At 44.6% G+C, this 16708-nt stretch overlaps 1 protein-coding gene across 1 annotated transcript in view; it reads right to left on the reverse strand.

Annotated features, from left to right (window-relative positions):
* Nucleotides 1–16708, reverse strand: part of map1aa (microtubule-associated protein 1Aa) — a 47785-nt gene that overhangs the window by 496 nt on the left and 30581 nt on the right. Inside the window, exons 5-8 of the mRNA XM_079555504.1 lie at nt 8820–16169; nt 7768–8031; nt 5866–6055; nt 381–625 (exon numbers count right to left, since the gene is read on the reverse strand). Of these exons, the coding sequence (XP_079411630.1) occupies nt 381–625; nt 5866–6055; nt 7768–8031; nt 8820–16169 (8049 nt within the window). The remainder of the gene's footprint in view (nt 1–380; nt 626–5865; nt 6056–7767; nt 8032–8819; nt 16170–16708) is intronic.

The following is a 16708-nucleotide window of genomic DNA, read 5'->3' on the forward strand; positions in this document are numbered from 1 at the left end:
TAGGTTTTTCTTCATACAGGTGAAACTCGGAAAATTAGAATTGTATTGCAGCTTCATGTGGTCCTCTGGAGCAGGGGGAAACATTTTCCGCAGTTGGAAAATGCACATGAACACTCGCTGAACTGGTGAAAACAACAATCTTCAGGACTGGCTCACCTGGCTTTGAAAATGAGCTGATTGATTATTTATTGTCTAATGTGAGCTTTGTACTGTTCAGATGATATATATTTCAGTCTAATTTGAAGTATATTGGGAGTTCTTCTTGAAGTTTGGACATTCATTCAGTCTTTATTCTTTATCACACTACTTTTGAGTGCTCACTTTTCCTGCACCTAAAGACGTCCTGGTTGTATGGTGCAGGTGTGGCCAACGCTCCTCACCTGCAGGTTGGAGCCCCAGCTGGCCTTGGCTTCCAGCAGAGCGTCCAGCACGGCGCGGCTGGGCTCGCCACTGGCAGAGTCGTTACCGCTCACCACGTAGTACGAGGCCCGCACCCGGCGGAAGAACTCATGGTCCACGTTCTTGGCGCTGCAGTGGTTGGGGACGTACGCCAAGTCCACGTAGACGGGGAACCCAGAGGCGGGGCCAGAGCCGAGGGCGGGGCTAGAGACCGACTTCTGAGAACCTGCGAGAGGACGACAAACACATATTAGTTGTAGTAGTTAGTGGCCTCTAGAACGCTCCAGGAGCAGTTATTTTTGGGGTTTCTGGTAGGTTTTCTGGATGGATTGTCTGTAATCATGGGGACAGATCCATCAGCAGTGAAAACCTACCAAAAACCCAAGAGAACAACTGATCCTGGAGCATCCAAGAGGCCATCGGGATGGAAAGCAAAGGCGCCAAGCTAAGCACCCACAATACATAACTCTTCAGTCTGCAAACAGTGACGTGTTCTTTGTATTCGCTTACATCACATTTATGCTATCGGTTTTTCATCTTTCAAAAAACATATAAACACTTTCCTACTAAAATAAAATAAATTAAAAAAACACCTCAAGTGAGCAAATGAACCTTAATAAGACTTTGAATTGCAATATGCTGTGTTTCCCTCACAAAACTTGAAAATGCGAATTAAAATCAAGTGAAGGACACAGCAGCCAGTGATGTGTCGGGATTCTGAGGATTATGCAATGGATGTGCAGCCAATGAAGGGAGGACGGGGAGATGTGGTCGTGTTTGCGGAGCCTCGTCAGGATCCTGACTTTTTAAATTACAGAAACATGGAAAATCAGTTGGGGACCTGGAGGCAAAAAATCAGTAGCGTATGAAAAGACTTAATGGCAGTCCACACATAGAAAAGCAGATTGAAAACGGTTCATGTTTTGTTAAATATTTCCAGACTTTAATCAAAATGACGGCAGATTGTCGTGATCACAGCTGTTAAAGTTACTAGTGCGTATTACTTATTTAGCCAGAGGTCAAAGTGTGTATTTTGGGATCTTTCTGTAGAGCCAGTTCCTGTCAGACTCCGTTGGGTCAGATCTTGGTAGTTTCGCGGCTCAGTGGGTTCCAATGGCTCTAAAAATATTCTCCTCTGAGAGACGGCCTCGATACAACTCAGTCCTTTCTCTCATCACCAGTGCTCGGAGTCAGTCAAGTTTGGTTAGAAATAATGACATTTTAGACTTAAGTGTGTGTGGCGTGTGCAGGGAGTCTTGTTTCCGGAACATCGACTTATTTTAAAAAAGAAAGACAAAAAAAGACATTTGAGTGTGTAATTGAAAAAATGTCATTGGTCTAAACAAATATCTCACAAATGTCAAAGTGGCCACATTAGTTAAATACATTCTGAAAACGTGACCATTTTAACTTATTTTGTTTTGTTGAGGTCCCGCATAGTGAAGGACTTTGCAGCACTTTCAACTCAAATTCTGCAAGTCTAGTCTCTTACTGGTCTTGTTCTTGTTGAGGCTAAGTCTAGTCTCTTACTGGTCTTGTTGAGGTTAAGTCTAGTCTCTTACTGGTCTTGTTCTTGTTGAGGTTAAGTCTAGTCTCTTACTGGTCTTGTTCTTGTTGAGGTTAAGTCTAGTCTCTTACTGGTCTTGTTCTTGTTGAGGTTAAGTCTAGTCTCTTACTGGTCTTGTTCTTGTTGAGGCTAAGTCTAGCTTCTTACTGGTCTTGTTCTGGTTAAGGTTAAGTCTAGTCTCTTACTGGTCTTGTTCTTGTTGAGGTTAAGTCTAGTCTCTTACTGGTCTTGTTCTGGTTGAGGTTAAGTCTAGTCTCTTACTGGTCTTGTTCTTGTTGAGGTTAAGTCTAGTCTCTTACTGGTTTTGTTCTTGTTGAGGTTAAGTCTAGTCTCTTACTGGTCTTGTTCTTGTTAAGGTTAAGTCTAGTCTCTTACTGGTCTTGTTCTTGTTAAGGTTAAGTCTAGTCTCTTACTGGTCTTGTTCTTGTTGAGGTTAAGTCTAGTCTCTTCCTGGTCTTGTTCTTGTTGAGGTTAAGTCTAGTCTCCTACTGGTCTTGTTCTGTTGAGGTTAAGTCTAGTCTCTTACTAGTCTTGTTCTTGTTAAGGTTAAGTCTAGTCTCTTACTGGTCTCGTTCTTGTTGAGGTTAAGTCTAGTCTCTTACTGGTCTTGTTCTTGTAGGGGAAGTCTAGCTTCATAATGGTCTTGTTCTTGTTGAGGTTAAGTCTAGTCTCTTACTGGTCTTGTTCTTGTTGAGGTTAAGTCTAGTCTCTAACTGGTCTTGTTCTTGTTGAGGTTAAGTCTAGTCTCTTACTGGTCTTGTTCTGGTTGAGGTTAAGTCTAGTCTCTTACTGGTCTTGTTCTTGTTGAGGCTAAGTCTAGTCTCTTACTGGTCTTATTCTTGTTGAGGTTAAGTCTAGTCTTTTACTGGTCTTGTTCTTGTTGAGGTTAAGTCTAGTCTCTTACTGGTCTTGTTCTTGTTGAGGTTAAGTCTAGTCTCTTACTGGTCTTGTTCTTGTTCAGGTTAAGTCTAGTCTCCTACTGGTCTTGTTCTTGTTGAGGTTAAGTCTAGTCTCTTACTGGTCTTGTTCTTGTTCAGGTTAAGTCTAGTCTCTTACTGGTCTTGTTCTTGTTCAGGTTAAGTCTAGTCTCTTACTGGTCTTGTTCTTGTTGGAGTTAAGTCTAGTCTCTTACTGGTCTTGTTCTTGTTGAGGTTAAGTCTAGTCTCTTACTGGTCTTGTTCTTGTTGAGGTTAAGTCTAGTCTCTTACTGGTTGTGTTCTTGTTGATGTTAAGTCTAGTCTCTTACTGGTCGTGTTCTTGTTGAGGTTAAGTCTAGTCTCTTACTGGTCTTGTTCTGGTTGAGGTTAAGTCTAGTCTCTTACTGGTCTTGTTCTGGTTGAGGTTAAGTCTAGTCTCTTACTGGTCTTGTTCTGGTTGAGGTTAAGTCTAGTCTCTTACTGGTCTTGTTCTTGTTGAGGTTAAGTCTAGTCTCTTACTGGTCTTGTTCTTGTTGAGGTTAAGTCTAGTCTCTTACTGGTCGTGTTCTTGTTGAGGTTAAGTCTAGTCTCTTACTGGTCGTGTTCTTGTTGAGGTTAAGTCTAGTCTCTTACTGGTCGTGTTCTTGTTGAGGTTAAGTCTAGTCTCTTACTGGTCGTGTTCTTGTTGAGGTTAAGTCTAGTCTCTTACTGGTCATGTTCTTGTTGAGGTTAAGTCTAGTCTCTTACTGGTCTTGTTCTTGTTGAGGTTTAGTCTAGTCTCTTACTGGTCTTGTTCTTGTTGAGGTTAAGTCTAGTCTCTTACTGGTCTTGTTCTTGTTGAGGCTAAGTCTAGTCTCTTACTGGTCTTGTTCTTGTTGGAGTTAAGTCTAGTCTCTTACTGGTCTTGTTCTTGTTGAGGTTAAGTCTAGTCTCTTACTGGTCTTGTTCTTGTTGAGGTTTAGTCTAGTCTCTTACTGGTCTTGTTCTTGTTGAGGTTAAGTCTAGTCTCTTACTGGTCTTGTTCTTGTTGAGGCTAAGTCTAGTCTCTTACTGGTCTTGTTCTTGTTGGAGTTAAGTCTAGTCTCTTACTGGTCTTGTTCTTGTTGAGGTTAAGTCTAGTCTCTTACTGGTCTTGTTCTTGTTGGAGTTAAGTCTAGTCTCTTACTGGTCTTGTTCTTGTTGAGGTTAAGTCTAGTCTCTTACTGGTCTTGTTCTTGTTGAGGTTAAGTCTAGTCTCTTACTGGTCTTGTTCTTGTTGAGGTTAAGTCTAGTCTCTTACTGGTCTTGTTCTTGTTGAGGCTAAGTCTAGTCTCTTACTGGTCTTGTTCTTGTTGAGGTTAAGTCTAGTCTCTTACTGGTCTTGTTCTTGTAGGGGAAGTCTAGCTTCATAATGGTCTTGTTCCTGTTGAGGCTAAGTCTAGTCTCTTACTGGTCTTGTTCTTGTTGAGGCTAAGTCTAGCTTCTTACTGGTCTTGTTCTTGTTGAGGCTAAGTCTAGCTTCTTACTGGTCTTGCTCTTGTTGAGGTTAAGTCTAGTCTCTTACTGGTCTTGTTCTTGTTGAGGTTACGTCTAGTCTCTTACTGGTCTTGTTCTTGTTGAGGTTAAGTCTAGTCTCTTACTGGTCTTGTTCTTGTTAAGGTTAAGTCTAGTCTCTTACTGGTCTTGTTCTTGTTAAGGTTAAGTCTAGTCTCTTACTGGTCTTGTTCTTGTTGAGGTTAAGTCTAGTCTCTTCCTGGTCTTGTTCTTGTTGAGGTTAAGTCTAGTCTCCTACTGGTCTTGTTCTGTTGAGGTTAAGTCTAGTCTCTTACTAGTCTTGTTCTTGTTAAGGTTAAGTCTAGTCTCTTACTGGTCTCGTTCTTGTTGAGGTTAAGTCTAGTCTCTTACTGGTCTTGTTCTTGTAGGGGAAGTCTAGCTTCATAATGGTCTTGTTCTTGTTGAGGTTAAGTCTAGTCTCTTACTGGTCTTGTTCTTGTTGAGGTTAAGTCTAGTCTCTAACTGGTCTTGTTCTTGTTGAGGTTAAGTCTAGTCTCTTACTGGTCTTGTTCTGGTTGAGGTTAAGTCTAGTCTCTTACTGGTCTTGTTCTTGTTGAGGTTAAGTCTAGTCTCTTACTGGTCTTGTTCTTGTTGGAGTTAAGTCTAGTCTCTTACTGGTCTTGTTCTTGTTGAGGTTAAGTCTAGTCTCTTACTGGTCTTGTTCTTGTTGAGGTTAAGTCTAGTCTCTTACTGGTCTTGTTCTTGTTGAGGTTAAGTCTAGTCTCTTACTGGTCTTGTTCTTGTTGAGGCTAAGTCTAGTCTCTTACTGGTCTTGTTCTTGTTGAGGTTAAGTCTAGTCTCTTACTGGTCTTGTTCTTGTAGGGGAAGTCTAGCTTCATAATGGTCTTGTTCCTGTTGAGGCTAAGTCTAGTCTCTTACTGGTCTTGTTCTTGTTGAGGCTAAGTCTAGCTTCTTACTGGTCTTGTTCTTGTTGAGGCTAAGTCTAGCTTCTTACTGGTCTTGCTCTTGTTGAGGTTAAGTCTAGTCTCTTACTGGTCTTGTTCTTGTTGAGGTTACGTCTAGTCTCTTACTGGTCTTGTTCTTGTTGAGGTTAAGTCTAGTCTCTTACTGGTCTTGTTCTTGTTGAGGTTAAGTCTAGTCTCTTACTGGTCTTGTTCTTGTCGAGGTTAAGTCTAGTCTCTTACTGGTCTTGTTCTTGTTGAGGTTAAGTCTAGTCTCTTACTGGTCTTGTTCTTGTTCAGGTTAAGTCTAGTCTCTTACTGGTCTTGTTCTTGTTGAGGTTAAGTCTAGTCTCTTACTGGTCTTGTTCTTGTTCAGGTTAAGTCTAGTCTCCTACTGGTCTTGTTCTTGTTGAGGTTAAGTCTAGTCTCTTACTGGTCTTGTTCTTGTTCAGGTTAAGTCTAGTCTCTTACTGGTCTTGTTCTTGTTGAGGTTAAGTCTAGTCTCTTACTGGTCTTGTTCTTGTTGAGGTTAAGTCTAGTCTCTTACTGGTCTTGTTCTTGTTGAGGTTGGACGAGGCGCGCGACATCTCGTCTTCTCGGTCTGAGGTTCTTGAAGCACGTGAACTCTTCTCCAGGTCTTTCTTCTTGGTGGACGTTCCGCTTCGAGGCATCGGAGACTTCTTACGGCGAGCAGGAGACGAGCTGGACTTCCCTGAGCCCTTCGTCAACTTCTTCTTCTACAGACAGTAAAATATTATGAGTCAGATGCCCTACAATCCTTCTCACTGACATAAACGATGAATGAAAACATTTGTGGAGTTTTTTTGGGGAGATTTCTGATAGAAATGCTACAGATGAGACACTATGACTTTGATGAAGGAAAATAGTATAGAATCGTTCAAAACTGGAGATTCACTTCACTGACTCAGGAGTCGTGATTCCCTGCCTCCATTAACTCGTTCACTAACTCGCCCGCCCATGACACTCTAACATTACGCGTGTGTAGCTCGTTTGAACACAGAAACCAAAAGCTTAGTGTTTACAACTTGTAACTACTTCCCCCCTCCCCCCGTCCTCCGTCCTGCCTGCCCGCGCCTGCTAGTACGAGCTGTACGAGCGGTGAATGAAATACGAATCACTGTGGTTCTGGCTCAGTCCCTACCTCGTTTTCCCACGGAGCAACTAACTGGGTTGAAGAAAGTCGTTTCTTTTGCCCCAGCTGGCAAAATAATAATAACCCCCTACATGTAGTATGTGAGGTAGATTTATTGAGTGAGTGAGTGAGTGTGACCAACTAAATAGTATGAACTGGGAGAACGAATCACTCTGTGGTTCACGCTAACTCCTGGCTAAGCTAGCCTCGCACTAAATGTAAATAAAGCGGAGTGGACAATATGCTCTATGCATAACTTCCAATCATAGCAACGCCAGCCAAGAAGTGACTTCCTGTTTCGATCCAGCACACCAAAATAAAAGCACCATCTTATTCATTAGTTCATCTTTCTTCCTGCCTAACTATTAACAGACAAAACACTTAAGATGTTTGTATTTAATTCTATTCTTGTAATGTTGCAAGTACTTGCTGAACTAATCAATGAGACAATGAGACGAGCTGTGTGTTTATATTTTGGTGCGCTGGATTGAAACAGGAAGTTACAAACTTGTTGTTCAGGCAGAGTAATCATGGATTACACAAAATATTACTTATCCAGTTTCACATTCACATTACAATCAAATCACAGTGTTTCTTATTTTATTTTTATTTTTTTCAATAAATAACAGTGGTTATTAATGGATTTAATTATGTGGGGCGACGGTGGTGCAGATGGTAGAGCGGGTCGTCTCGTGATTGGAAGGTCAGGGGTTCGAATCCCACCTCCTGAAAGTGCACACTGTCGTTGTGTCCTTGGGCAAGACACTTCGCCCACATTGCCCCCAGTGTCTGCGTACATTGGTGTATGAATGAGAGTATAAATGGGTGAGTGGATCCTTGCTGTAAAGCGCTTTGAGTGCCTAATGTAGGTGGAAAAGCACTATATAAGTCCATTTACCATGTGTGGAGACTACAGTTTTTCATTGGTTTAAACAGTAGTTTACGTTAGACTGACTCACTGGATCAAATGACTCAAAACACCCGAATCACTTTGGTGAGTGATTCATTCTAACTCGAGTTAGTAAAATGAATGGAACTTCACATCACTAGTCTCTATGACGCTCCAGGATCAATTGGTTTTAGGACTGCTGATGGAACCATCTCCATTGGTTAAGCACACATTCTATCCAGAAAACCAACCAGAAACCCTAAAACAATGGATCCTAAAGGGTCCCAGAGGCCACCGTGATAGAAAATAAAGGCTCCATGTCAAACTCGCACTAATGTCAACTTTTTTGTTGCATAAAAAGTCACATAATGCGCATTTAAATGATCTTAATCTTGATCTGATCTTACCTTGAGCACTTTGGGCTTGTCCTCGTCCCCGCCGCTCTTCTTCGTGTCTGGACTGGCGGGGCACATCTCAGGGTCGACCATGCAGACATCAGGGTGCGGCGAGCGTGGAGAACGGTCAGGCCTGGAGACCGGAGGAGGGTCGTAGCTGCGAGCCTTCTCCACGGACATGTACTGCTCGTCCTCAGAGTCAGCATTCGAATCTGAGTTCCCTGATTCATCCGACGTGGGGGGCGTGTCCTCGTTGGCCAGCAGACACCCACGCTCCTGGAAAAGATGAACTTAGTGATCTGTTCTTACCCTGAAACTAACCTGAAACAATCATTTAAACCACACTCTTAGCTCTGGGGAATATATGGCTGACCACCATCTCTAAGGGTGAGCGATATTCACAAAAAATTACTTCATGCATATTTAGGAACTTTCTCGATAACAATGATAAAGTGATATTTTTGCAAACCATCAGAAGTATGTGCTGGTTGACTGGCAATTTTTTTTTTTTTTTTAATTAATTTAGATTGCTGTGTTAACTGAATAAATTACATATGTGCAGATGTTTTTGCAGCTTTTCATTTGTTTATTGGTATTGGAGATAAACTCGATTTTGTACATTTGCGATTTTCCAAACAAAAATGTTAATATTATTTTGCACTGTAGACCAGTGGTTCTCAAAGCGGGGCTGGGACCAGGCACAGAGCTGAGGCTCTTATTTGATAATATACATATTTTTGAGAAAACGGGCCTAAAGTTTTGTAGCAGATGCATGCAGGTGCATCTGCGCCGGCGTCTTCCACAGAGGAAATGACTGAGTGTTGTCTGGGGGATTCCAATGTCAAGATGTCAAGATGGTTTCTTCAAAGATGTTGCGGGACAGTTTCTGTAAAGTGTCGCAGCTCTGGACTGGAAAGCCGCGATCATTTGGCACTTGGATACCAGACATGTCAGTGTTAGTGTCATCAGATAAAGATCATAAAGGGAGAGATTGGTCTATTTTTCACTTTGATATTAAAACTTAACACAAATCTCAAAAATATGATTTCACCTACTCCACCCACCTGTGGCGACTTAACGCTCGTCTGCCCCTCCTCTTCCTCCTCTTCTTCCTCGTCGTCACTCACAAACTGCCTCATACTTGGGTTGATGAAAGACGGGGAGAGGTCATGCTTTGTGGAGTAACCGGGCGACTTCCGACTGGACGCGGCGCCCAGTTTACTCTCCTCGTCGTCGCTGTCCTGCTGCCGCCCAAAGTACTCCTCTTTGCTCTGGTCCCTCTTCTCCCCGAAGCTCAGGGACATGTCCGGCTTGCCCTGCGGGAACTCCGGCGAGAAATACGGAGGCTTGTCACTGTAGCTGGGCGGAGAAGCTTTGCTCGTCGCACTGTAGCTGGGCGGAGAGACTTTGCCCGTCGCACTGTAGCTTGGCGGGGAAACTTTTCCCGCGGCGCTCACGTATGCACTGCCCCCCATTTGCTCAGTTTTGGAAAGGGACAGCGGCCTGGCGGGGTGCTCAGGCTCCGTTTCCACCTCTTCCTCGAACTCCTGGCGGTAATGCGGGGGTGAGTCTCCCGGCACCATCATCGCGGACTTTGACTTGATCTCCCACTCATACGCGGTCGGTTTAAACATCTCCTCCTTCGATTCGGTTTTGGTCACTTCTGTTTTCGTTAAACTGAAATCGACTTTGTCCTTGCTAACGGTTGTCGTGTCTTTCGCCGCTCCTGGGCTGGATCTTTGTACAATCTCTCGCATGTACGCATCGTCACCGTCATCCTCTTCCTCGCTTGTATCCGTCTCTTCGAAATAGTGCTTTCCTTCCGTATCAGGGCGCGGGGAAGACGTGATCCCAAATAAAGCTGCACTCGCTGCTTCCTTTTCTTTAGAAATCTCTACAAATCCTTCCCTTTTCATTTCTGTGTAAGAGAGTCCAGATTTCTCTTGCGAAGATTCCTTAGAACTTCCGATGTCTTTCCCAGTTGCTGACGCTAACCCGATTTCGCCAAACTGTTCTTTGATAGATTCCTTTTGATGAGATTCTTTGGGTGTAAATATGGGGAACCCGCCGTACTTTTCTTGTGATACGTCCGCAGTAAACTCTGTGATTTTCCCTATAGATGTCGCTCCTAATCCGGTTTCCATGGATGGCATTCCGAACTTCTCTTTGGACGACTCCGAAGTGTACAGCCCAAACTCCTCCGCCTTCCCCGGTTTGAAGAAGCATTCGGACTTCGCCTGCAGCTCTTTTCCGGGTTGAGTCATTTGCGTTAAGGACTTTTCTTCTAAAACTTCTAAGTAATCGTCTTTCACTCGTTCCGAAGTTGGCGATTCAGACGCGGGAGTCTCTAAATCTTCAGCAAATTGTCGGCTCGTCGTCATGGAGAGGGATCCCGAAGTGGAGGAGGAGTAGCTGTAAGCGGAAGACGAAGAATACGCAGCGGTGGCTGGATATTGGAAACTAGAATCTGCAGTCGTTTTGCTCAAAATCTCTGGTGTTTTTTGCTTTTCAAACTCTGCCTCGAAATCCTCCTTCTCTTGCGTCTTCTTTTCAAATTCGAACGGCAACGAAGAGGTGAATCCCGAAGAGATGGATGATTTTTCACTCAATTTTGTTTCTGCAACTTTTTTGTCTTGTGAGAACCCTAATTCTTTGGCCCCGCTCGGCTCAAATTTAACTGTTGAATATTTGCCCATTTCTGTGACTTTTTCGTCTTCTTTGAGCTCTCTTTCAATCTTTTCCTTGCTGTCTTTGCTGACAGATTCCTGCGGTTTACTAGTTTCAGTTGCTTTCGCATCATCTTTGTCTAAACCTTTCTCAAATTCTGACCGTTTTGAGCTACTGTCTTCTTTCTTGTCGGTAGTTTCTTTGTACGAATACTCAAATGTGGAGCTGAAACCGCCGTAAGTTGATGTTTCATGTTCCGACTTTTTGTCAAATTGATCTGAAATTCCAAATCCGGATGAGACTGGTTTGTCTGCTACGCCTAAACTAAAATCTTTGTCATCTTTGGTAGATTTCTCCGGGGAACTATCTTTAAATTGAGTTTCTTGTTTGTCTTTTTCAAATGTTGCGGAAATTCCAGATTTGCTTGAGATTCCCAACTCACATTTCTCTTGAGAATCATCTTTTGTTTTGTCGGATGTCGGGGAAACAGTAGTTTTGCTCGTCTCTTGCATTGTGCTTTTGCTTGTAACTTCAACCTTTGCCATTCCTTCATCTTTTTCTTTGTTCGTGTCACCTTTAGCGTCTGATTCTACCTTTCCTTGGCTGTTATATCCGTATCCCGCGAACGAAACGATAAACTCCGGCCTGTTCGCGTCGAATCGAGTTGGCGAGGGGCTTTTTGATGAACTCCCGGATGCACTTTTGGAGTCACTTTTAGTTTCTTTCTCCGAGGTTTCTTTGGCACCCTTCTCCACGTCTTCCTCCTCTGACTCTTCTTCAGTCTCCTCTAGCTCCTCATCCTCCGATTCCGTCTCCACATCATCGTAATCCTCCTCGTCTTTTGCGGTTAACTTGCGTAAATCCACTTCCAGACTTTGCTGGAATCGCTCCGTTTTTTCCGAACTTAGCGACGTGGCGGATAGTTCCGGTCGATCAGCCATAGAAGGGAAGCTCCTCACCCTCACCTCCTCGCGGTCTTTATTGTCCTCCTTAGCATCGCATTTCTCATTTGACTCTTGCCTGAACGACTCGGAATCCACAGAGCCGTAGCTGAACGTTTTCCCGTGGACGTAGGGTGTGTCCTGGCGCATGTACATCTCCGTCTTTTTCTCCTTTTCAGGGAAATCGCCAGCGCCAAATCGGACACTCTTCTCCTCATCCTTCTTGCTTTCCCGCTCCACAAAGTCATCCTTTTTTTCCTCTTCTTCATCAGAATATTTTTGCCCCTTTTCTTTCTTTCCGCCTCCAAAATCGTCGTCGAGGAAGCATCCCTCTTTCGCCTCCATCAGTTTAGCTTTCACGGTCGGCTGCAGTTCCTTTTTGTCATAGTATTCCTCCTCCTCCTCCTCCTCTTCCACTTCTTCATCTTCTGATTCAGATTCCCCAGAAGCTTCAAAGGTTCCAATAATGGACGCACTGCCAGATATGGTGACTGACTTCTCTTTTTCCGTTTCAGTTTTGCAGAGAGGCTTGTCTTCGGTGGGAGACGTGAGCTTGACCGTACTGTCATCCGGACTTACGCAGCGATCGTCACTGTCTCTTCGAAAGTCTAAACTGGTAACGGGCGGAGAAATGGGCGACTTCTGTTGGGATTCTGTCTTAGGGGGAGATCCGGGATGAAAACCGACTTCCTGTTGAGGTTTTGAAGGGGATTCAGTGTCATATTTAGGAGATGTTGGTTTTGATAAGTCGTCTTTTGGTTTATAATCGTCTAGTTTGGTTGAGAAACTTGCCTCAGCATCATGTTTTGGAGGCGAAGCTGGTTTTGCTAAATCTTCTTTTTCTTGTTTTATTGGGAAATCATCTAATTTCATTGGGAAACTCGGCTCTACTTGTTTTGGAGGCGATGCAGGCTTAGCTAAATCTTCTTTTTCTTGTTTTATTGAGAAATCATCCAATTTCATTGGGAAACTCGGCTCTACTTGTTTTGGAGGCGATGCAGGCTTAGCTAAATCTTCTTTTTCTTGTTTTATTGAGAAATCCTCTAATTTCGTTGGGAAACTCAGCTCTGCTTGTTTTGGAGGCGATGCTGGTTTCAAAATGTCTTCCTTTTCTACTTCCGGTTTTGGTGAAAAGCTCTGATCTGCTTCAAATTTAGAAGGAGGAGAAACTGGTTTTGGTATATCTTCCTTCTCTTGCTTTGATGAGAAATCGTCTAGGAAACTTGGCTGAACTTGTTTGGGAGGAGATCCAGGTTTCAATACGTCTTCCTTTTCAGATGTTGGTTTGAAGTCGTCATCTTTAGGAGAGAAACTGTCAGCTTTGTATGTCGGAGGTGAGGCGGGCTTTGCTATATCTCCCTTTTCAGGTTTGAAATCCTCCATCTTCTGTGGGAAAGTTTGTTCCAGTCCAGACTTAGGAGGAGAAGCTGGTTTTGCTACATCTTCTTGCTTTGGTTTAAAATCGTCTAGTTTTGTCAGGAAACTTGGCTCTACTTTGGCCGGGGGAGATGCAGGTTTCAAAATGTCTTGTGCAAAATCGTCGACTTCCTGTCTGAAATCTTGCTCGGCTTCGTACTTGGGAGGAGAAGCTGGCTTGAAGAGATCTTGCTTCTGCTGAATTGGTGCGAAATGGTCTACTTTTGCAGGTTCGTCTTTAGATTCTGATATTAATTCTTCAAGTTTTGGAGGCGAAGCAGGTTTGAAAACATCTTTGTCTGGTTTTGTTGGAGATGGTTCGTCTTTCTGAGCAGCCCCACTCTTTGCATCCTCATCTTTGTCTGGTTTTGTTGGAGATGGTTCGTCTTTCTGAGCAGCCCCAGTCTTTGCAACCTCATCTTTATCTGGTTTTGTTGGAGATGGTTCATCTTTCTGAGCAGCCCCACTTTTTGCAACCTCATCTTTGTCTACTTTTGTTGTTTGTTGTTCTTTTTGTTTGGGAGGGAAATCGTCTAGTGTAGGGGGCGGACTTTCGGCCTTTTCCGTTTGTTTTGACGCAAATATTTCTGATTCGACCGGTTTGGAAGGTGGACTTGTCTTGTCCTTATCAAGTTTAAAAGAAAATTCATCTAGTTTTTCAATTTTTCCAGAAAATGTGTCTTGTTTTTCGACCTTCAACGCCTCGTCTTTCTGCATTTTGAGCGGAAAACCTTCCTCTTCCACGGATTTAGGAGTTAGCGCTTGTTTGGCCTCCTGCTCCTGTTTGGTCTTGAGTTCGTATCCTTCCTGCAGTTTCCCCAGTGGAATATCCACATTTGGGGTCTCGTCTTCTTCCTCCTCGTCCTCCTCCTCCTCTCTCGCCCTGGTGTCCATTTCAGGAACTGCGGGTTCGTCGGACGAAGGCGACTTGAAGCACTTATCATCTTCTAATGAGGATGTCGGCGAAATCGTCCCGGCGGAATGTAAGTAGTCCTTGGCGAGTGCTGACTTGGCCAGCTGGTTGTTGGCTTCCGTGTGCGGCGCTGCCACGACGTAGGACTGGTCCTCGGTGGCAAATGACGAGAGTTTGTCATACTCCGTGATCGATGTTGCCGAGGAAACGTGCTCCTCCTCCGCCAACGGTGCAGAGATCACCACGGGATAAGGCGCCAGCTCGGGCTCCTGCGGCAGGAACGGGAACGCTTTGGGTTTAACGTCTTCATAGCCAGCGAAAGTGGCTCCGGATTTTAGCTCCTTCACACCGTGGATTGAGTCGAAACTCCCCGGAATGTCGGGAACGCACACATCGCCGACGTCGTAGCTCAGCATGCGATCTTCCGTCTCCTCGTGGATCTCCTCCTCATCCGAAATCGTCTGCTCTGTTTCGGAATAACCCGGAATGGTCTCATCCTGGATGTAGGAAAACTGTTCGGACTTCACGTCCTTCTCTTCCGTTTTCCCCTTTATCACCTGCGCCTCCACTGTACCCTCCACTTCCGCCTTTTCGATCACGTCTTCATCCTCCGAACTCTCGCTCTTCTTCACAAACTTCTCCTCCTTCCTCGTGTCCTCCTTCTGCTCCTCCTTCGCTTCCATTTTGGGACTCTCATGTTTGCAAACCGTGGTGGCCACTTTGTCCTCCTCCTGCTTCAGCGCCTCAAAGTCTTGTGTGAGATCTTCGGGCGAGGACACGGCAGATCGATCCACCGTCACCTCCGCCGCTTTCACCACCTCCTCTGTCACTTTCTTCTTCTTCTTTATTACTTTCTTCTCTGCGCCATCGTCCTTCGTCGTCTTGTTTTTATCTGTCGTCTTGTTTTTATCTGTCGTCTTGGGCTTTGCCTGAGTCTTGGCTTTGTGCAGCGTTTTGCGGACCTCGGGAGTTAGCGGCTTCAGGTCTGGTTTTGTAATTTTGCGCAGCTCTGGTTTCTTCTCCTCCTTCACCTTCTTTTTCACTTCTTTCTTCTCATCTTTTTTTACTTTATCTTTCTTTTCCTCTTTGTCTTTTTTATTCTTATCCTCATCTTTCTTCTTTGGCTTTTCCTCATCCTTCGTCTTCTTGTCGGCAGTTTTTGAAGCGATCTCTTTCGCGATCTTGCTCTTCTCCACCTCCGTGTTCTTCTTCTGTTTGCTGGCTTTCGAACTCGGCTTCTTGTCCTCCTTCTTCTCGATTTTATTTTCTTTGGCGATCTCCGGCTTCACCTCTTTCTCCTCCTCTTGACTCGTGGATTCCTTTTTTGGTTTGGGTTTCGGCGAGGACTTCAGGCTCTCTTTGCTATCCGTCCTGGATCTCATCTTGGTTTGCTTCAGAATCGGAGGAGGTGCTCCACTCGCGATGTCCTTTTGCGTCGCCACCGGGAAACGCAAAAAGTCCAGGTGTTTGAGCTTCTCCAGACCTTCAAAGATTTTGTTTTGTGGTGCGTTGCCCGGGAACAGCACTCGAACGATCTTTTCCGTAGGTTTGTGCGGGATCCATACAATAAGAGCAGTTACTGACGTTAGGTAAGGTACGGATATCTCTGCCTCTTTGCCGTTCGGTAAAGTAATCCCAGTTTTAGCCTTGCTGTTCCCAGCCCATTTCTGCATCAAAAACTGCATCTCTTTGCTCTCTTTGACCGGGTTTAGCACGTACATGTCTAGTTTCCCGACTCCGAGTTTGTGGAAAAGGGTGATGGGTTCGATGGTGTTGCTGACGACGCGGTGCAGCGGCTCCGGCGTTATCCCGAGCTTGTTCAGATACTGCAGTGTCAGCGAAGCCTCCTCGATACTACGTTTAGCCTTTAGCGCTGACTCCGGCGTGCGCAGCTTCTCGGGCACGTTGAAAAACACGATGCCCAACTCCGGAGAGATCAGGTTCTTGGCCCAATCGCCGTTGATTCCCTGGTTCTTCTCCTCCTCCTCCTTCTCTGCGATTTTTCTTTGGAATAAGCCGTTGATTCCCGGTAAGTTGTCTGCGCCGATGTGCGTGAGCAGCACCGAGTCGATCCTGTCCAGGTGGCGCACCAGTTTCCAGAAGCAGGACTTGCGATCGGAGCCGCCGTCGACCAAGACGTTGAAGCCGTTGACGGCGAAGAGCGCGGAGTCTCCCCGTCCGCCCGGGAAAATGTAGCAGCACGGTTTGGAGAGCTTCAGGAACCCACCGGAGTTGGGAGGCTCCAGCAGCTCGAACGGCGACGGCACGTCCACCGTCTCCGAGACGTATTCAGTGAACTCCGTGACCCCGTCCATCTCGGCGTTATGGGGCACAGACAAGGAGTCTGGAATGAGGCGGAATTCAACGTGAGCGGAGAGAGGATCCGCGTTGGAGAAGAGAGACGTCCACTCAGCGTCGCTCGGAGCACAGACGGAGAGCTGAATGGGAGGAGAGGCCTCACACAAGGCTTCAGAAACCTGCAAGACAGACAAAACACACCATTTCTCATGTTCAACTTAAACATTTACAGATTTTCTACTAGAGCTGTAATGCTGTATTGTTGTAATTTCATAGACTAATACATTGTCATTGTGTTATCAATCATATTCTCTAAAAAAAAATAATAATAATAATAATTCTGTCACATTATGTAAAACATTTGAGCACAACTGTACTTAAAAGGAATGTTTAGATATTGGTGCAATGAAAAAGAAGTGCGTTTTAAAGCTTATGCATCAATAAAGAAACATAAAATCTTCTTCTCGTAATTAGGTCAATAAATATAAGGCTAGGTCTGTTTAAAGTTAAATGATTATATGACATGGGTGTTTTATAGTCATTTTAAGGGCGTTTCGTGCTACACAAATGCCTGATGCTGCAAAAAGTGATGCAAATCAAATCTTTCTTCCTTTATTTAACCAGGAAAGTCCCACTGAGATTAAGAATCTCTTTTGCAGGGGACTCCTGGAGGGGAACCTAATGTACATATTTTATGTGCAATAGGGCTTTACAGGGT

This window comes from Gobius niger, assembly GCF_951799975.1.
Source record: "Gobius niger genome assembly, chromosome: 4".
NCBI lineage: Eukaryota > Metazoa > Chordata > Actinopteri > Gobiiformes > Gobiidae > Gobius > Gobius niger.